The sequence below is a fragment of the Cornus florida genome, unplaced genomic scaffold (assembly GCF_030987335.1).
Source record: "Cornus florida cultivar Cherokee Brave unplaced genomic scaffold, ASM3098733v1 CherokeeBrave_3.0.0_Hap2_Chr04, whole genome shotgun sequence".
NCBI lineage: Eukaryota > Viridiplantae > Streptophyta > Magnoliopsida > Cornales > Cornaceae > Cornus > Cornus florida.
The window spans coordinates 69,495,895-69,517,888 of NW_026775574.1; the positions used below are offsets into that span (position 1 = coordinate 69,495,895).

The 21,994-nt window shown below is 34.3% G+C and overlaps 2 protein-coding genes across 7 annotated transcripts; both read right to left on the reverse strand.

Moving 5' to 3' along the window:
- Positions 1 to 4,042: 4,042 nt before the first annotated feature.
- Positions 4,043 to 9,166, reverse strand: LOC132303455 (cell division cycle 20.2, cofactor of APC complex-like). Of its 6 annotated transcripts, none has more exons than XM_059800712.1 (6): positions 8,790 to 9,165; positions 7,149 to 7,261; positions 5,638 to 6,219; positions 5,267 to 5,532; positions 5,010 to 5,166; positions 4,043 to 4,514 (listed from the first exon to the last, which is right to left on the reverse strand). In XM_059800712.1, exons 2-4 carry the CDS (start codon positions 7,149 to 7,151, stop codon positions 5,395 to 5,397), a joined length of 723 nt encoding a protein of 240 aa, XP_059656695.1. In that variant the 5' UTR covers positions 7,152 to 7,261; positions 8,790 to 9,165; the 3' UTR covers positions 4,043 to 4,514; positions 5,010 to 5,166; positions 5,267 to 5,394. The 6 variants fall into 6 exon arrangements, with proteins under 6 accessions (XP_059656695.1, XP_059656692.1, XP_059656693.1 ...); XM_059800709.1 differs by having other exon boundaries at positions 4,043 to 4,614; XM_059800710.1 differs by having other exon boundaries at positions 4,043 to 4,626.
- Positions 9,167 to 20,875: 11,709 nt separating this feature from the next.
- LOC132305074 (uncharacterized) lies at positions 20,876 to 21,508 on the reverse strand. Its single transcript, XM_059802761.1, has one exon. The coding sequence runs from the start codon at positions 21,506 to 21,508 to the stop codon at positions 20,876 to 20,878; it is 633 nt and encodes a 210-aa protein (XP_059658744.1).
- Between the last annotated feature and the right edge of the window lie 486 nt (positions 21,509 to 21,994).

Genomic DNA, 21,994 nt, shown 5'->3' on the forward strand with positions numbered 1-21,994 from the left:
CAGTACTTTTCAAACTCCAAAAACAAGTACTTTGCAAATTTTAGCTTCCTAGACTCATATTGTGCAGATAGGGCATCTTGGGTGTGGAGTAGTATGTGTTCTACAAAATGTGTTATCAAGATTGAAAAAATTGGAAATGTTTTGAGTGTGGATTGCTGGGTAGAGAAGTGGTGTGTCTCTGTTGCCTATTAGAGCAAGAAAGACTATTCTACCCATTGGATCAGACCTACATAAGGGATTCTATCAACTTTGACGGTGCATGTAATGCTCCTTCAATGAAATGTGGTAGAGGCTTAGTTTTGAGGAATACCAGGACTGAAGCTTTTAAATTGGCTTCAGTTTTTCTGCATCGTGTGAGTAGTGCTGGTTTGTCAAAGATTTTTTTTTTTATAATTTTTTAAAAAAAATTTATGGGCAAGAGGATGAGAATTTATTTAATAGACGGCATAAAATCAATGTACAACTGAGTTGGGGCATCCCAAGGAAAATAAATTCATGAAAACTCCAGCTCCACCAAGTAAAGAGCATCCAGAAAATAAATCAGAAATTCAAATAAAAGAAAGATAACATAAAAAGAGAAACTGGGCATTTCATTTCCCTTAAACAGACGATCCATACTAGAATACATATTTTTTTTTTGCAGCATAAGTTCCTGATGGAAGCATACCAAGAAATTTCGAGACCATGATCAAGAAAGAAGCAAAGATACAACAGACAACAAAGCAAACAACTGGAAGAACCATACTGTCAAAACGACATTTAGAATCCTGTGTACACTGTAATAGAATGCCATCCCAACCCATAGCATCAAACTGAGCTTACCTATGCAGTAAGCAGAAATAGGCCAGAAGCAACAAAAAAACATAGATCAACAGCAAAAGTTGATTTTTGGAATGCAACAGAGTTCCACACTGCTTGCTACACATCATAACAGAATTGATCCTCCAAGCTTTGCACAACCATTTATTGGGGTGAGAAAGAGGAAGCTCTGCATCTCACTAGATCCGTTGCTTCTTTTTGCACATATTTCTATTCATTCTACAATTCTCTCTCATGCCATATAACATAAATTGCAGCAACAAAGGCTAGTTTATTTACCTTAGAAATGAGGTTTTTACCTTTCAATGCCAAAGCAATCTATATAGTACCATAATCTGCTAGTAAACATGAACTCAAAAAACAAATGATTCCTATCCTTATTTTGATAATAAAAAATACAAATAAAAATACAAATAAAATAAAAACAGCTCACATCCTTTATAATGCCCATACTCACCAACCTCTTTTGAGTAAGCAACCTGTCATGTATAACCAACCATAAGATGAATGAATGTTTTGGAATAGCATCTGGAAACCAAACAATGTCAGCCAATTCCACTGTACCTTGTTTAGGTCTAATCTTCTCCCAAGCAGATTTAAGATTAAATTCACCTCTAGTAGGAAGCCAGATTAAGCTATCCTGTTGATCAGTTTTAGAGGGCCAGTTTTAAGGAAAATTTCTTCCGATTTCAGTCCATTCCAAGGTATTTGTGACATCCCGGATTTTTCGGATATTTTTCGGGCATTTTTTTTTTTTTTTTTTATCTGTGCACGGGGATGCATGCCACGAGAATTATTTAGGAAGTTTCTTCGGGTTTAGAATCCTTAAAAACTCATTTGAGTTCATTTCGGCCAGTTTCAATTTTCGTGCCCGGAAGGTGTTGTGTGGGCCCCATGACAAATTTCAGTTTTCTAAAAATTTCTCCGACATAACTGTGTTCTTCATTTATGTTGGGATTATCCATTTTGCACTGCGTTATATCGTTTGCGAGCGTTTGGTATTTAAACGGGCTGTACGTTTTGGGATGGGAATATAAATTATACAACAGATCAACCTAATGTGGGGGGCAATGTATTTGCTGGTTCCAGCACATCGGTCCGTGGAGGCACCAAGTTCACCCATACAACCACCAACTTCATCGAATGGTAAGTCTACTTGTATCTCTATTAATTTCTTAATATCTTATATACATTGTGTTTCCAACGCATTTTCTCTTATACTGATCTGGCTATAATCCGTTCACATATATAAGTAGCTTAGTTGATTTTTATTTTTTCACCAAAGCATTTCACTTAACTAGATCGAATAAGATTGCTTACCATCTAGTATGCCATGAAGAAATTGTAGGGCATCCAAGGGGTACCACCTCAAGAAATATAATACAATTTGAATGTCATTCAACAAGGCGCTTATCATTCAGCTTCCAAAATCGAAAATCAAAGTAGACAAAAAAATTACACCTCAATCCACAAGTTTTGATACTAAATTTTGCCAATGTTATTAATAATTTTTCAGACTTGACAGAATTTGGGTTTAAAAACTAAAAAGACTAGAGTCGACTTTTCTAGATTTGAACATTATTTAGAAATGCCCATTAATTTACGACAAGCGTGATGTTCCAAGATTTATTGCAAATCTCATGTCAAGAAGTCAGAAAGCCAACTAAAGAAATATAATTCACGTAATTTAGAAAATCTTCTGAACCTTCTTTTGATCAGTCAATGACACGGCTTGACAGCCTTGACAGGCCTATTATATTATACTTTCCAATAATTAATAATTGTTCCTTCTCATAACATTACTAGATAATAGAGCTTTCCATGCACAAGCTGCTTTTGGTTATGGCTTCCCTGAAGGCAGGCTCTATGAATCTAATGTTGCTTCTTTCTTTCACATTGATCGATCTTATGCTGCCTTGGATTCGATTCCTCCCTTGTAGCAGGAGCAAGCACGATCCGACGCGGTGATGAACTCAACTCCTCTGCTAGTCCTCTTGTTTCTGAAGGTGGGTCTTCACCATAGGATTCTTCACCATCCCCATCGCGAACGTTAATGGTTATTTAGGAATATGGCACACCAATGACAAAGAAAATTTATATCCCTATGATTCCGATCCTATGAACCCCTTATCAATTTTAAGTAGAATTTTGATTTTAACAACCTTGTTTATAATATATGAGTATTTCACTCTATTTAATTCTAACTGATCTTGAATTGGTTTGCTTATCAGAATCATCCCTTGGCATCCATTTTGCCTCTTGGGAGTCGAAAACTTCTCTATTGTATCAAAGACAGGTAGTTAAATATACTATAGTGAGAATGACAAAATTCTTAATATAAAAGCAATCGGTTTCACCAGGTTTCTCGTAACATTGATATGCCAAAATATGTTGGACAATGCACCTCGTAATGTCATTACTTTTCTTTCTTATTATTATTATTATTATTATTATTATTATTATTATTTTAATAAATACTCGTAGGTTCGAATATCAAAATTTTTACAATACACTAAAGAACAATGGGTAATTGGCTCATCACCACTTTAAGTAATTAAAATATGTTTTATAACCACCTTAAAAACTCTCCAAATTACATTGCATAGGAAAAATGTCCGTAAATAAAATGATTTTTCAGCATTTTTTATTTGCATTTTTTTTATGCACATATTTTGTACTATTTGAAGTGGTTATGCCGAAATCTACATGTCACTACAAGTCCACTCTTTAGCATTAAACCCACGTGCACCAAAAAAATATTTGTCTAATAATAAGCAAAATCAATTAATACGATTTTCACTGCATAAATTAATAATAAAAAATGTTATTATGATTTTGATATTGCCTCCAAGGATTACAAGACAAAATGACCATCTCTTATGCATATGCAACAAACACTCAACTTTGAAAGGGCAAAACAGGCATCCGTAAGGGTATTTTTGTCCAAACAATCAGCTCAAAGAGTCATCACTTTAACACCAGAATTCCTACTTTTCAAAAGAGGATAATTCGCAACTTTTGGTGAATTGAGGAATTAAAAAAAAACAAAACAAAACTAGCAGAGGGGGGTATTTTGTAATTTTTGATAATAAAGTTGAGTTCAGTACAATTTGGCATCTTCTTCAGTTATAGCAGTTTAAGCATAAATATTTCAAATTTTTATTTCACTGTAGATGACTTCTAACACAATTTGAGATCAACAATCACACGAGACATGAAACAATTTAGCATGAAATCTTATCCACTATGTGAAGAGAATTACACACACAACTCTTTTCTTCACACACTCACAGTGTTCTATCTCACAGAGTACAAACTCACACTGTTTTTCCACTAAAACTAAAGGTCAATAGTGCTTTACAAACTTATACAAAAAAGATAAAATAAAAAAATAAAAAAAAAATTTCGGTCAGAAAAAACACAATTTCAGTCAGAGGACAGAGAAGAGGATTTGAAGTACTTCATAGCTTGTAGAGAGGGCTTCTGATCAGAGTATAATCAAGATGAAATGCTTCTAAACTTTGATCTGCAGCAGATGTGAAATTGCAGAGAAGAGGATTTGAAGTACTTCACAGCTTGTAGAGAGGGCTTATGACCAGAGTATAATCAAGATGAAATGCTTCTAAACTTTCGGCACAATCACTTGCTTCAGCAGAAGACTTTGGAATAGACTGGATATAAGTGAGATTCTCTTGCTGTTAAAGATCAAAATCACCCAAAAATAGAGCTTTGGAGGGAATGTAATATTCAGTTCTAGATCTTTTATAAATCAACACTTTATGCTCTTTGACATTTCTGCAAAAACATCTGTTTTAAATTGCAGCTGATATATATACATATATATGTATATGTATGTATGAATGCACAGCCAATGATAACATTTCAAAATTGCTGTTAGAGATAACTGCCAAGGGATAGGAATAGAGAAATGCAATGCCCTGAGGGGGAAAGAATTTCAACTGCTAGAAAGACTTGAAAAGACCAGAATGCCTCTTTGGCTGAAAATAATTATCCTCTATAACAGAAAATGGACTCTTTCAAAGGTAATTTTTACTTCAAGTTTGAGATATGGGATCAAACCATTTTTGCCAAGAAAAGAACAAATCAGAAAAACGAGGGGCAACCAAAACTAACATGGAATGAAGTGATAAGAAATGATTTTAAAAAATTAAGTTTAGTAGGAGATGTACCTTATGATAGAAAAGAGTGGAAAAGGAATCCATGTGGTCGATCCCGATTGTAGGATAAAGGCATGGATGATGACGATGACGATGACGATGACTTAAAAATGAAGGCTTGTAGATATGGGGCTAATATATTGGTTGGCAGTTGCTCTTAAATGGGAACCTTCATATCAAAAGCAAAGAATAAAGTATGATCCATATTTTTTTATTAAAAACTGGGCTGATTTTGTGTACATTAAGAACTGAATAAACTTTCATCATACCTTAAATATGCAAACTTCTTTATTCGTTTTTTTTCCCCTTGAATAATTTTTAGCCAATTTCGTCACAAATCCAACGGAGCATGTACCAAGAAAAATGCTTTTAATCACCCATTCCAGGTACAGACTCTTCACCTGAGGCGTGCGAGATTAACAAATGGTTCTGGCTTCGTTTTGGGAGCATTCACGGCCAATTTAGGAGTTCCAAGCACGTTCCACAATAGTGTCTCATTCGCTGCTGCAGATGCAATTGTACCCCCATCTGGACTCTGAAATGCATCCATCAAGAAAGGGGAGTGAACAAAATAGAAAACCTATTATTCATAAAACAAGAACAGGACTAAAGCATATGATTTATTGATGACCCAACTCACCTGAGCCATATGAAGAACTCTTGATGTATGACCATAAAGATCTATAATCTTGACCATAGAAGGATACTTCCATAGGGTAAGTTGGTTATCATTGAAGCCATGAGAGCTCATTAGCTCACGTTCATGTTTGTTCCAAAGCAAGCAACAGACCTGTGAACCTGTATTTACTGAGTTCAGGCGTGATCCAGTGTTGGTGTTCCAAAACTTTATGCACTGGTCTCCTACACCACCACCAGAGGCAAGCAGATTACTCTGGAAAGGACACCAGGAAAGAGCTTTCACAGCGTCTCTGTGGTCTTTTAGGCAGTGAATCCACTTATTGGCAGAATTTTTAGAGGTCATAGAGATATGCCATATGTAGAGGAGACTGTCCTTCCCCCCACTTGCTAGTTGCTGGCCTGATGCAGACCATTTGAGTCCACAAACCTCCTGACAATGTCCCCTATATGTTCCAACATTGCTGGATCTTATTCTTACATCATTGTTTATGATCAAACTGTCCATTCCCCCAGTTGTAAGGATGTGATTGTTCCAATCGAGTGAACCAACCCTTAAACTATGCCCATCACGCAAATTCCTCAGCTGTTCAGAAGAACCAAAGCATATTAGAGTATAGGATGGAGAGGTGGCACCAGAAAATTACAAAGCTATAATGCCTAGATCATGAGAAATTTGCAATAAATACATTTCATTTCACTCCAAAATAAAAAATATAAAACTCATAATTCTAAGAATACTGTTTTCTAAAATATATAACAACTTTACAAGCCATAATCCTTCAAACTGTCCACTTTATCCATTACACCAATATAATAAAATCTTCAACGATACATGCCTTATTCAACCTTGCAGTTCACCACTATACCTGACTTAGTTCTCTTCCAAACTAAATAGAAGGTAAAAGAAATTACCAACTTTATCAAAAGTTAAATTGGATATAAACGACACATCGTGTTGCATGTAAATATACTTTTTTATTTTAGTTTTTCTTTTTCCACAAAAAATGCAGTTTTTTTTTTTTTTTTTTTTAGAGAAACGTTCAAAAGCCCAATCTTTCCTTAGCACCTAACTATCATGGATAACATGAGTTCATGAAATAACAAAGGCCTCTTTTCCTGAAATTGAATATTTCGTTCCACTAACCTCTCAGGGTGTGAGTATGCATTTTCTTTATTGTTAGCCTTTTTCCTCTGGTTTAAATTTTCTTTCACTGAGATCGCGTTTTGAATCTTATTATATATGATCTCATTATTAGTAATTTAATGTTACTTGCCAAAAAAGGGGACACATAAAAATAAAAAATAAAAAAACAATAACAACAAAGACCGGAGTTTCTTACATCTAGTCAAAAAATTTTGTCATCCTTTTTTTTTTTTTTTTTCACAGAACAACATTCAAATAGAATGCCAACTTTTCACCATGCATCATCTAATTACTGACAATAATAAAACAAAGCATAAATGATCGATAAAATGTAAAAAAATAAAACACTTTTTAAAGAAAACTCTTACCATCCGACCAGATGAAGAGTCCCACAGCTGGATGTGGGAATTATTTAAACCAACAGCAAGATGTACTCCATCCGGTGCCCATCTGACACTTGTCACTGGTCCAATTTCTTCATCTGTCACAAGAAGTTCAGAAGTAGACGAATTAGCAGCATTCCACAAATATACTGAATTCCCAACAGCGATAGCGACAATGTTACTGCTACTCCAATCCAGTAAATTCAAATTAAAGTCATCTAAGAGCTTAGGAGCATCAAGAGTCCTTTCCGAAGACTGTTAAATTACCAAACAAACACAAGTCAACAAGAAAGCAATCAATTTAAAAGAAGCTATCACTACATATGCAACCAAAAAAAAAAAAAAGCAGAGAGGAAGATATAAACACCACAAATCAGAATGAGAGTTTAGCAAAATAAAATAAAATAAAATAAAATAAAAATTAAAAAAAAAAAAAAACCACTTGGGGAATATCTCCTAGACTTAGTGGGTTTGGATTGGTGAAAGGTTGAGAATGATTCTTGATAACTATCTACTAGAGGAGGCGGTTTGTTCTTAAAAGCAAGGATCCTTGTTCTGTGAATCTTTTAGGTTGGGGTGGAGGAGGATCCAGGAAACCCCAAAGATGTTATATTGTGAATCTTTTGGTCATTCTACCAAATCTTGCTCTTCTAAGCCCACTACTAAGCATAAACAAAAATGGAGAATGAAGGAGAATTTGTCTCTAGACCTAATTTGAATGAGTGCGAGGGAGTTATAAAAGAAAAAGGGAGAAGTGTTGTGGATCCTCCCACTGAGGAATTGAGAAAGGAGAGCTCTAAAATGGCTAATACCTATTGCTTCATTGTCAAACATATTTGAATCCCCCTCTCCTTTCAAGGTATCTTCAATTGCAACCCCTGAAGAGTTAAGAGCTGTGGTTGCACATGTCTCAAGAGATTATGGGGCCTATTGATTATGAGGTCCAAGGGCCATCTCCCGAAAAAGAAGAGCCCAAAGCAGGGTATTATGATATCAATTCTTTAGCTGAGAGTGTGTCCTGAACCTTATTGAGTGTGTTTCTCTGAATAAGGAAATAACTACTACAATAGACCGTTATAGATCCAAATTTCAACGAATAAAAAAATATATATAGTGTGTTTTTCTCTGAATCTTCATGTTGAATCCCACTATACAGGAAAATCCAAACCAATAAATCCGCAGGACTATGAATTAAAAAATCATATAATCATGTAAAAGATATAGTTGTGCAGAATCAATACAAGTTGAAGAACTAAACAATAAATTTCTGAGAATTCATAATCACTCTATGCTAAAAAATGCTAAAGAAACCCTATGTGACAAAAGATCAGAATCCTAAAATATGCTAAAGAAACCCTATGTGACAAAAGATCAGAATCCTAGAAATTAATGGTAACATCCACCACAAAATTCTAAAAAGAATGCAAACAACACTCAACCGTCTAAACAAATAGAAAAATTCATAAGAAGAAGAAACCCTAGTTCACAATAAATCCAAAAATCCAAGAAATTCACGAACACATAAACCAAATAAATGAAATCAAATGGAATTCCATACAAAATCTTGAAGAAATTATACTAAAAACACAAAGCTAAATGTTCATGCAAGCAGATGGAAATACATACGTTTTCACGCGACTTTTTCCTTCGAAGTTTTCGATTGGAGAGAGGAAATCGCAACATTTTCGTACCAATTCCTGTATCCAAAAACAGTTTCAGAAACAGAACATATATAGATAATATATATATGATATATCAAAATTGTATAGAAAGAGTAGAAATCCAGCAAAACATGAACAAGACTAAAAGTTAGAGAGAGAGAAGAAGAGCGTTAATGAAGGAGTTGTGCGTTCGAGAGATTTTTCAGAGAAAAATAGCGAATTGTAACTAGGGTTTTTTCTGCGAATTGTGAGTAGGGTATTTCAGGAAATCTGGCAACGGCTATATAAACACGACTATGAATTTGTGACGAAGCGGTTGAACAGCTATGAACCGGTTTTTATTTTAGGTCAACCAAAACCCTTTACATTTAAAGTATTATTATTATTATTATTATAATAAACTGTTGATTTTATTATTATTATTATTATTATTATTATTATTATGTAATGCCTTCTCATTATTAAATTATTTTTTATTATATTTTCTCTTAATTAAATATTAATTATATTATTTAACTTAATTTTTATAATTCGTATCAATTGAGTATAAAAATGAAAAATAAATAAATAAATTTGTAATTATCATTTTCTAAAATGATTAACTTATCATACTCTCTTTAAAAAAAATTAGTACAAAAAAATATCTTCTTTTTCAAATAATATTTATGAAAAATTAATTAAATACGTAAATAACAAATATCTTCTTTTTAATACAATATATTCATGAAAATTAAGAAATTACTTAAATTGTTTCAAATTTTTTTATTTAAATAATTAATTTAAAAAATTAAAAGTAAACTTATGCAAATTTAATGGAGAATATTTCATCAGATTAGTATGAATTTTTTTTCATAATTTATTTTAACAAGAAAAATATATCAAGTGTAATTCAATAAGAAAGTGTATTATGGTTATTTAATGAAAGTTTAGAATGTTTTATGTACAAAACATAATTGAGGGGTTATTTGTAAATTTAGACATAGTTGAGGGGAGTTTTTTGCACTTTACCTTATTATTATTATTAAGTAATGTTACTGAGACGTTGATTTTATGACCGTGGTCATCAACTCTATTGCACATTTTGAAGAAAAAAAAATTATTAATTCCCAAAGTATAGTCAGGTTGCCAATATTGAAGTGATTTCATTGTAAAATAAAATTGTTTGAGATGGTCAAATGTGATAATTTAATTTGTTCAAATAAAATCAAAAGAAGAAATTTAAAATTTTAGTGGTGTTATTTAGTGAAAATGATTTTTTGTATGAATTTTTTTATTACAATTCATATACAAATTTTTTTGAAACGGTTAAATATGCGTCTTAATATATGAACATGATCATGACAAAAAGACAAAAAACTCGTAAGAATTGTCATGAGCTCAACATTATAATATCATTACCTTCTTTTTTTATCTTTTTCTTTTTAAGGATAAATAAATAAAGAGAGTTTATACCAATAAACCCTTTTTTTTTTTTCTTTTTTTTTTCTTTTTGTTGAGATTTCCTTATCCATGTAATTAAGGTTAGCCTATGTTCCAATAGCTTTTCTAATTTAACCATATTGTTCTTCTCTGTGGATTTTAAATAATAGAATTGCAAATTACAACAATTTAGAGTAAACATCATAATTCAAAAGAGAAAGAATGTCAATTTTGTGCTCAGAGAGAAAAGTTTTCGCTCCTATCTGCTTCGTGAGGAGAAAAGATTCAATGCAGTAGGAGCATTTGGACCGTCTGTGTACATGTATTACACACGCAGTAATGAACGGTTGGATGTACCCGTTGCACCGTGCAACATGCACAATGAAAATTTTCTCCTTGGTGATTCAAGCCTCTTCTTGTATTTTATGCAGTTAGGTTCATTTGGAAAGGGTCTTGAGAGAATCCTTCATATGTCTAAGCACCTGGAGGGGTTGACATGTACTCTCATGCCCTTTCCATTGTGCTTGGAAGAGCTGCATTTCTTCCTAGTTCCACCTTTTGAAACCCTTCTTGTAGAGTTTGTTGTTTTGCTAATTGAATCATTAATTTAATTGATGTTGCTATCGTCATCTTTAGGTACATGATCAATCTACAGGGGGCCGAAACATAATCTGTATAGCTAGTGAAGTTAATGCAGTTGGACTGTTAAGGGATAAAGGAGGGTGGATGTATGGAGAGTGATGGAGAGAGGTCAACTGTTTAGTTTGTGATTTTTTAATTTGACAATGGTATGGAAGGATGGGCAATTGGAGAAAGTGTATAATACGTGGTATCGAGCCCAATGCACAATCATGTCTTCCTCTTCTTCTTTTTTCAAAAATTGCACATTTTTCGTATATGAAGACAAAATGAGAGTTATTGAGGGTATGGAGTATACATTCCCTCGAGTATTGTATACTTTTTCTGGTTATTGCATTACCACATGTAAATACATTTGTTGCTGCATGAGCACTCTGTTGAAATTAAAGTTTTAATGGAAAATCTTTGTAATGGAAATTTCCAAATATTTTATAAAACATTAAGAGCAATGCATCAAAATTTATTCATTCACAATGAATTAATATAATATATAATGAATAATTTATTACCGAATAACTATGAATAATATATAAATATCACTTTGCAAAAAAAAATGTTACATCAATATGAACAAGAGCAAAACACTAATATAATCTCAACCACACAATGTTAACATAATAATAAAATTAAGAAATGAAAACAACAATAGTAAAGTAAGGAAGAAAGAGCTAACCTGATAGATAAGTTGATATTCCTCTTCTTTGTGGGTGTTGGCGCACTAGTTAATTTCAATATTCAACTCAATCAAGTTGCAATAGTGTCTCCTCACCACAGAAAGACCAGGTCAAGTCTTTATGTCTCGTTGCACATAAACTCATAAAAATACTCAAATACACACGTACGTAAGGATGAAAATTTTCTTAATCATAATCAAATATATCATATGTAACCATTTTATATTGTAAAAGCATATAATGATATGACAACATTAAATATAGAATTAATATGGTATTAAAATCATTATATTAAATATAATTCTATATCTTTATCTTATTAATATGTATATCTTCTACTCTTCAATTTTATTATCATGTATTAATTATTAGTAGCATGTGTATATCTATTGATCTGTTTTGCTTCCTATGATATTGTTTTATAATGTCATTTACTTATATTCTTTCATGTTGGGGCAAAACATATTTGATCAAAACACTAATATAGACACAAGTTAGGGCTATACATCCTAATTATCGATCTTATTTTCAAAGTATTGTAAGTTTAATACCCCATCTGGAATGAGTACATATCTCTATAATCTCTTTCAAAATTTCTAAGATTCACCCCTTGCTAGTATTTGTTTCATACCCCAAGAATGCAATAATTTAAAAAGGACAAGACTTATCAGTTCATCATACTGATGTGGTCTTATTTATAATAAAATTCAATCACTCACTGATTTCTTTATTTATTAAAATTTTGATTTTGTAATTGCATACTATGTGTTTTTGTGATTGGATCACGTTAGCGGTCAGTAAGACTTACTCACCGCTGAATAGGCAAGTCTTTTCCCCTTAAAAAAAAATATATTAATAATAATAATAAGGTTGGTTCTATCCTCCATGTATATCGGAGCTTCTGGAGGACTTAGGCATTAGTCCTACTTCTATTTGGAGGGTTCCTTTTTGCACCCATGGATGTTCTAGATGGAGTTCAAACTTCAGCTCCAGGTGCACATACACACACACACAAAATAATAATAATAATAAAAAAATAAAAAATAAAAAATCAACTCATGGAGAGGCTGTTGAAATTTACATGTAAATTGAATGGCCTTCGAAGATCAAAGAGCACTTAGAGATTTATTTGTTTCCCCGCAAAAAGTTGGTAATTTTGTGTCTTGGCCAAAAACCAACATTTCTTACTTGAAGTTAAAATTGGAGAAAATATAATTTAAATTTTAAATTTTTTTTGGTTCAATTCCAAATCTTTAATTTCACGCAAACGAATATAGTGTTAGATTAATTATTATTTTTCTTATGCTGAAATGTCCATCACAGCTGAGAGAAGATTGTGACACTGGTGATTCCTTTTGATACTGACACCATATAATTAAATTAATCTACTTCTTAACTCTCCAGAGTAATTCGTTTTTAATAAAATATCAAATTAATTAGCAATGTTGTGCTCCAACTAATTAGCAATCAACAAACGTCTGTTAAAATTGGGCAGACACCCTTAAGCATTTTTCACAATTTCTGGTTTTTTGAAATCTATTATTTGTTTATTTCATCTCTCAAAATCTCCCAATCTTTTCATCAATCAGGTTTTTGGGCCAAACTGGACTCCAACGCCAACGCACAAGCCCAGTCCACCAGTTTGGAAGGCTGGGACAAAATGGCCTGAGAACTAGCTTGGGATGATAAAAAGCTTGATGGCCCGATAACTACACGCCGAAATTGATTATTTAGGTGTTTCATGCAAAAATTTACAGTTCTTTTATTTTGAAGACTGGATTTTAAATTTTATTTGAATATACAACTTGTTGGTTTGAAGTTTCAATTAAGATTTTTTTTATTTAAAATTTTAAAACAAAATATTTATGAAAATTTAAAAATAAAATTTATTTAAATAATTGTAATATTAGAGAAAACTAATCTGAAGATTTTTTTAGTTTCCAAATGAATTTTATTATGAAATCAGTGAACATTATCATCATAATTATTCCATTTTGATTCTGGTGTATCATCATGTCTAAGGTTAACTCTAAATACTTAGATTCTTTCTTATAATATGTTGAAAAGATAAATTTAACAAAGTTTACTGTCGTCTTCAACTACAATTTATACATTTTTAAAAAAAGGAAAAGATAATTAATATTTTTGCTTACACAAACAAAAATTAAAAAATAAAAACCCAGCTAAGCATAACAAAAAAACGAATATATGATAAGCACAAAAAATTCTTGTAATGATTCACATTAATGCAACTCGTTCCAAATAATAAATATTTTTTTGTTATTAATTAGAATGAAAACCAATATAATATTCAAAGTCTTAAACTAATCTAAACCAATATCATATGGAGTGACACTCTGGAACTTTCTATGTAGTCAAGATGCTCTATGAGCTTCAACATGAGTGGTCCGGTTCATGAAAAGGGATTTAGATAAATCAACCTGACATATACAATACACAGGTATATATCTCAGTAAATTCTTCAACATTTCGCTCCTCTTGTTTGGATGTAAAATACTTTTTATAAAATATTTTTTTATTTTCTAATATTTGATTATCGTAAAGTATTTAGGAAGAAAAAAAATATTAAAATTTAACAAAAATAACTTATTCATCAATTTTTAACAAGTTATTTTACATACTCAGTCCGATGAACTCAACCTTAACCTCAACATAGACCTTTACCAAATACTGAAAAAATACCTAAAAAAGAAAAATATTCTCTAAAAAAAATATTTTAAGTTGAAACAAACGACGGAGAACAAAAATATAATTTTAGTATCAACATAAGTAAGGGACATGTTTAATAAAAAAAATTGAATGCTTATTCTTAGGAACTCATTAGCCTAGCAGCCATACTTAATAAAATCACAAGCATTTTCATAATCCCTATGGAAGACTTCATGGCCATCACTTGTCCTCTTTTAGATATCAAACAAAATTTAGGCTCCGTTTGATTGGATGTAAAATAAATATTTTTATTTTTTAGTGTTTGGTTGTCGTAAAATATTTACAAAGAAAAAAAATATTAAAACATAACAAAAATAATTTACCCATCAATTTTCGGGAGCCCCATCCAATGGGCTTGACCTCAACCTCACCCTAGACATTTGCCAAACAGGAAAAAATACTTGAAAAAAGAATATTTTTCAAAGAAAATATTTTACGTCAAAACAAACGGAGGCTTGGTTTTTTTGTAAAAGGAAATAGCACATTATTTACCCTCAAAACAATTGAATTGAATAGAGATCATTAATTGTTAACAAAAAAATCACAATGTTGATACAACAAAACAATTAAAACCTTAAAAAAGGAGATCCAAAATCTAGCCACAACTAATTAGATTTTTTAAGTGCTTGTCATTTCCAATATATAATTCTTTTTTTTTTTTTTTTTTTTTCCCCAACAGAAGCCATACGGCATCTACAAGAAACATAACCACTAAACCCAACCAAAGCAAACAAACTGAACAACCACAGCAACACAACAAAAGAACAAGAAGACCCACAAAAACAAAACAACATGACACACAATACATCGAAGTAATTTACACAATCAACTTAAGAAGGAACAACCAATCCACAACAATACGACTGAACCATCCATTAATCCTAGCCAAACATGGTGCAAACGCAAAGTGGGCCGAGGAATTATATAGCCCACATGGTGGAAAACGCCCATTAAAAATGATCAGGTCTGTAGCACCATTAAAGAGGCCCAGCAGAATATGGTTCATCTTGCATCTACTAGAAGGTTCACTTAGACGTAGATAACCATGGTCAACACGCCAACAGTAAAGCATCATTATTATGTCAGACGAAAAGACTGTCATTTGAGCAGTCATCATCCCAAGGCTTCCCACTGCCGGCAATCTAAACGGCAAGGAAGTGATCAATGGCCGGCAAGGAACTAGACAACCATTATCAAGGGCAAAAGCAAGAAACTTGATAGGTATCCCCAACCTGCCACTAATATGCGTAGCACCATGTCGTACAAATTCCCCAGGAACCCTACTGGAGATGGGAACAGCGATTCTCCATCACTAGAATCGCCAAGGACACGAGGAAAACATCGCCTAGAACAATGATCAACAGAACCCTCCTGAACCAAAAACTTCCTTTCCTAGCCAATAAATCCATCACCGTTCCACGGACTAGAGGCATTAACAACAACAATAGGCACTACGCTCATAGCCAAGCTATGCACCACGGTAAGCCAAACCCAGAAAAAGGAGGAAGGCAAACCAAGAAAGCTGAAAGGCAAAACACACGGAGAGAAAGTTGACACTAAAATAAGAACACATGAACTTATAGTGATACCTAGATCGAAAGGAAAAAATTTCACAAAATGGCCAGCAAATTGTTTGAATCATAAAACCCCCGGCTTTACATCTGACTACTCAAATTGATAAAAGAGAAATTGAAATTCACAAACAATTAACCACATACCTAATGGCTGACTACATCGGAGATAAATTCACAGAACATCAGCAATAATGACGGATTGTACCTGCATAAAAAACGAGAGAGAAATTTTGCACGAACTTTAAGATTAAGAAAGAAAATCAAGATATGTTTATGTGGAAAAAGATCAAATTGAAACTAAATTTGCAAGTGACAGTGTTCTTTTAAAAATGAGTTAAATATTAATGGTTTTTTAACTCTTAAGTGACAAGAACTAGGTCACACCAGTATGCATAAAAATCTAACTTTAGATTCTTTTGTTTACATATTATATAACTTAAAATGAAAATTGGGTACTAAAGAAACAATATTATTTTTCTTCACTGGTTGCACCAAAAAAGCATAGATTATCCATGCATCCAATGGTCAAATGATCATCTTATGGTAAGGAAAAGAATACTGCAGGACTAGAGTTCAGACTTGACCTAGAAAACCAACACTACACTCAACCCTAATAAAATAAAATAAAATAAAAAATACCGCTACAATAGTGTGGAAGTAGAGAGGAGAGAGATAGAGAGCAGAGAGTGTCAATGTACCTTCAGCAAATCAGAATCTTCCACTGTTGTGGTTTTGTGGAGTCTGATTAGGTGAAATATTTTTAGGAAGATTTAATTATATAGAAACTTCAAGATGGCTGAATTTTAGGAAAAATTCAGTTTCCTAATCTGTTTTTACTTCCTTATTGGTTTTGGATTCTACAAAAGACAATTTCTTGTAGGACAAATTATTAGGGGCTATATATATCAACTCTAATTAGATCTTAAGGTAAGGTAAAAATATAGAGAAGAAAAAAGAAAAAGATCATCATACGTGTTGTGTGATTGATTAATTTGTAACAATACAAGAGAGAGCAATTGAGAAAGATTGAGAGAAAATTCTGTAATTCTTCATCTTCTTTATAGTGAATTTGTTCGGTGTGCTCCATGGACGTAGCCCTAAGATTTGGGTGAACCATGTATATCTTGTGTTCTTGTGTGTAATTTTCTCTATTCTTCGTGATTGCTTATTTATTCCTTGAACAACGTTGTTTATTTTGTGTTTCCGCCATAACAACTGGTATTAAATCCAGTTGATTGTGCAAAACAACTCCAACAACTGGTATCAGATCCTTTGGTTGAGAACCTTGGGCACAAAAGGTGTCTGACGAAATTCTGAGAGTCTTTTGATCAGATCTGTCCGTTCGAGTGGGAGTAATGGCATCAGAAGATAAGACATCCACATCCATGATTGAGAAGTTTGATGACACAAACTTCAGTTTTTGGAAGATGCAAATTGAAGAACTCTTGTTTCAGAAAAATCTGTATCAACATTTGGGAGAGAAGATAGAGGAAACAAAGAATGCAGAATGGGAATTACTTGATAGGAAGGCTCTTGGCACCGTCAGATTGACATTGTCAAAATCAGTGGCCTTTAATATCAAGATTGAGAAGACGACGAAGTCTCTCATGACAGCCATTTCTAGTAAGTATGAACAACCTTCTGCAGCAAACAAGGTGCACTTGATCAAGAAATTGTTCAACATGAAGATGATCGAATGTGGTAAGTTCAACGAACATCTAAATGCATTCAATGAGATATTTGAGCAATTAAAGTCTGTTGATATCGACTTCAAAGACAAGGTCCGAGCACTGCTAATTCTAAGGCACTTACCCGAGAGTTGGAGTGGCACAGTTACAGCGATCAGTAGCTCTGCAGGGAAGACCTAGTTGAAGTTTGATGAAGTTGTGAGCATGATTTTGACTAAAGAAATCATAAGGCAAATAGCAGTTCCACCAGTGGTTTGGCATTGAATGCTGAAAGCAGAGGCAAGAGTTCAAACAAGAAGAAAGGCAACGGTAATAGAAACAGAGGTAGATCCAAGTCAAGGAATGGAAGGACTCAGTCTCAAAATTTTAGGAATTCCACAGATCTTAGTCATGTTGAATGTTGGAATTATGGAAAGAAGGGACATTACTGTGTTGATTGCAGACTTCTAAAGAAGGGAACCGAAAAGAAAACTGAAGCAAACGTTGTCTCAGAAAAATCAAATGATGCATTGATATGCTCTTTGGAGAGCAATGTAATAACCCGGACCCGGAGGCCCGAACCGTTAGCCGGGTCCTTGCTCGAACCCGAGATCATCTATGCCAAACTCGATCATTCTAAAGTCAAAATACCGTCATTAACCTTGAATTACATCCTTAGAACTTCTCAAACCCGTTCCATCGTTGAACAACATGATGACCGGAGGAAAAGATGCAAAGTGGCCAACACAGCTTCATTTCGGTCGACCGAAGGGGAGTTTCGGTCGTCCGAAATGGAGATCTCGAGAGCAAACAAAGAGAAAAAGGAAGCTTGATCACAAGGCTTCATTTCGGTCAACCGAAGTGGAGCTTCAGTCATACGAAATGAGCTCCTTCACTTCGGTCGTCCGAACCTCTATTTCGATTGACCGAAATGAAGATCCCGAGAGCCAACACTTCTGTTTCGGTCGACCGATGCACCATTTCGGTCCACCGAAATGGAGATCCCGAGCCTGGATCCTAAAGCCAACCTGTTATGCTATGAGAATGGAAGGAGAAACTGAAATGGAAGCTTGGAATTGATCCGAACTCATTTTATACAATCAAACATATGACATCCTGTACCAGGGACTAAGACAACCACTTGTAATCATATAAGACATCATTGGGGCCAATTACAAGAGTTTTAACTTAACTTTACATCGTAGACATTTTACATCAAAATGGATTCAAATAGAGAGTGACATTATCATATACAAAACCAGATGGGCTTAATACATTTCAGATCATGAGCTATACAAAAATGAGTTCAAGTTCTACAAAATATATCCCAAAAGATTCTTCAAGAGCCATTTAAATCTGGGGTGGATTATCATCCGCCAATTCTTTACCATGACCTAAAAAATGTTAGAATATGATGGGGTGAGCTATACGCTCAGTAGGTGACACTCAAGACACGTTTCTTGTGTCCCCGTGAATCCAAACATAGAATAGGTCAAGGGGAATGGGGATCATATAATGAAGGAATGGTCTTGTATAACAATTCAATCTCAAGCACAAAAATGTAATGCAATGGGATGCGATGTAATGCTAATGTCGCTCCCCATTTTCATTTCGAAACCGTCACTTTTAAACTGTTAATGTAACCCCCTTTGGTAACCCCTCAGCGTCGAGAGAAGGATTGGCTGCTGTCCCTAGACCGTTGGTAACCCCGCAGCGTCATTGAGGGCCCAGATAGCTCAACCACGCTAGGGCGACTCCCTAGTTCCCTCTAGGTTACATTAACCTACTGGCCCTTTGGTAACCCCGTGGCGACCGAGTTTAAGAAAAACATTTCATTAAATCACTTTCCCAAAATTCTCCCTTTTACATTTCAAAGTCAATTCTTTGCCTTTTTATGCCCAATGTTAATGCATGAATGCCTCAATGACATACACATGTTCATCCTTCCACAATCGTCCAATTTAAGCAACATAGTACAATTCACAAGAATAACAAGAAAGTTACAACACGCTTAATTACGGCAAGAATCTAGCATGATGAACATATAGAGAATCAACATGTGAACATGCTCTTCACATAATCCATTTAACATACATAATCACATAAAATTGACAAATATACACAACTCGAATCATTTAGTTAAATACCATACAAATTGAGCATGCTAAACAAACATTTAAGAGAGATCAACTCACAAAAGCACAAGAACTCATGGATTAAGGGCCCCTACCTCAAATTTGCACAAAACCCTTGAAATGGGTCTTGAATTCGAAATCCAAGGTGGGTACCAAAGTTGGAATTTCTGGTACTAGTGCGTAGAGCTCGTCGTACTCTTCGTTTTGCCTCAAACGGCACCTTAATCCGGTAAGTAATGAAGATGGAATCTTGGGTCAAATTTTGCTTCTCAAAAGAAAAGAAAAATGAAGAGAAATTGAGGGAGAGGAAGAATCAACGGGGAGAGAGAAAAATAAGGGCCAAGTGTGGTCTCTAGACCACTAAAATATGAGTGGTGGGTCCTAACACTTTGAATTTCTTTTCCCTTTTCTTTTACTCCATTTTCTACACCACACACAAATAAATGCACCATAAACAACTACCACTTAATCCACATAAATTAAAATGCACAAAATGCAAATGGACTCAACTAAAATCCCGCACGCACACGTGAAATGACGAAAATGCCCTTGCGTCAACACATTTTCAGGAAATTGAAAAAAAAAATGCTAAAAATCAGAAACGTTACAATCTTCCCAACTTAAAAGGATTTCATCCCCAAAATCAAGCCATACCTGGGGAAGAAAATAACTCTGGGTACCTGGAGCGAACCTGCTGTTCAAGCTCCCAAGTAGCCTCCTCGACTCCGTGGTGTCGCCAAAGAACTTTCACCAACTGCACCGTCTTGCCCCTTAGCACCTTCTATCGTTTGAAAATGAGTTAAATATTAATGGTCTTTTAAGTATTAAGTGACAAGAACTATGGCACACCAGTTTGCATAAAATTATAAAGAAACAGTACTATATTTTTTTTTTTTTTTTTTTCGAAAAGTCAAGCAATTTTATAGATGTGAAGAATGTACAGGCAAAGAAAACAAAACCAAAAACAAAAAAGAAAAGACCCCAAAGGAGGCCCAATAGACAGCCCCTATAAGCAGGCCCAAAAAAACCAACAAACAGCCCCTATTTGGCCTAAAGCAATAGCTTGAAACAAACAACCGTAAGCTGTTGATCAATCCAGTGAAGTAAGCCAAAGCAGACAACAAGCAGCAACAAACTTCCACAGCTTTCAGAGCTGTAGAGAAGACCCATCTGGAGGACGAGGGGGAGGACGGATGAAGGAAGAAGGAAGAACCTAAACATGACGGACACGCTGAGCAGCCACACCATCCTTGAATGACAGAGGCAGGAGCCGTTCTCTGATGGAGGTAGTAATTTTGAACAAGATAGAGTTCTGAGAACTTGAAATATCCTTGAAAATCCTTGAGTTCCTTTCTGCCCAGATGTGATAAATGGATGTTGAAAGTGCCAATTTGTTTATGGCATTTGCAATGCTTTTGGATGACCAGTGACGTGAAGCCCAAAAAATGAAGTCAATCCACTGTGATCTTGTGTAGAAGCTGCATGCATTTTGCAAATAGGACCAAATTGGAGCAGTAAATGAGCAGGAGAAAAAAATGTGATTCAGTGATTCTCCAGAGGAAAGGCACAGTGTGCAGTGATTTGGGATGTGCTTGTAGGCCATGGAGTTACTGTCAAGTGTGGGTAGCTTGTTGAGAACTGCCAACCAAAGGATGACCCAATGTCGAGGGATTGATAAAGAATTCCAAACAAGTTGGTACCATGGGGCTGGAGGTGTGGGACTGGCTAAAGCTTCAATTGTATGCTTAAGAGAATATTTGCCATTTAGTGATGGCCTACAAGTGAATGAATCAATACCTGAACCAGGAGGGGGAAGATGGTTTAAGCTTGGCAGCAACAAGGTCATGTCTATGGGAAAGATCCAAGAGTTTCCAAAAAAGCAACTATTCAAACTAGCATTAAGAGGAATTCCAGAAGCATCGATTTAGGCATGAGAGAAGCTACTGCAGAGAGGGCTATCCTCTAACCAATTGTGATGCCAGAAGGTAATACTCTCTCCATTCCCAATATTAGCTTTGATCATTCTCTTAAAAGATGGCCTAAGATGCAGTAAAGATCTCCAATTATAGGAGCAGTTGTGTGGTATATTTAGTTCCTGGAAGCATTTGTTCTTCAAATGATGGTCAATAATCCATTGAGCCCAAGAGTTATCCTTGCAATCAGTAACAACCTTCCACAAATGCCTCATCATAGAAGCCCTATTAATAAGTTCCACATTAGGAATTCCAAGCCCACCTAGACCTTTAGGCCTACACACATGAAGCCAAGCAATCTTTGTTTTTTTGTTGTTGAGACAATTTCCAGACCAGAGGTAGTTCTTACATAACCTGTT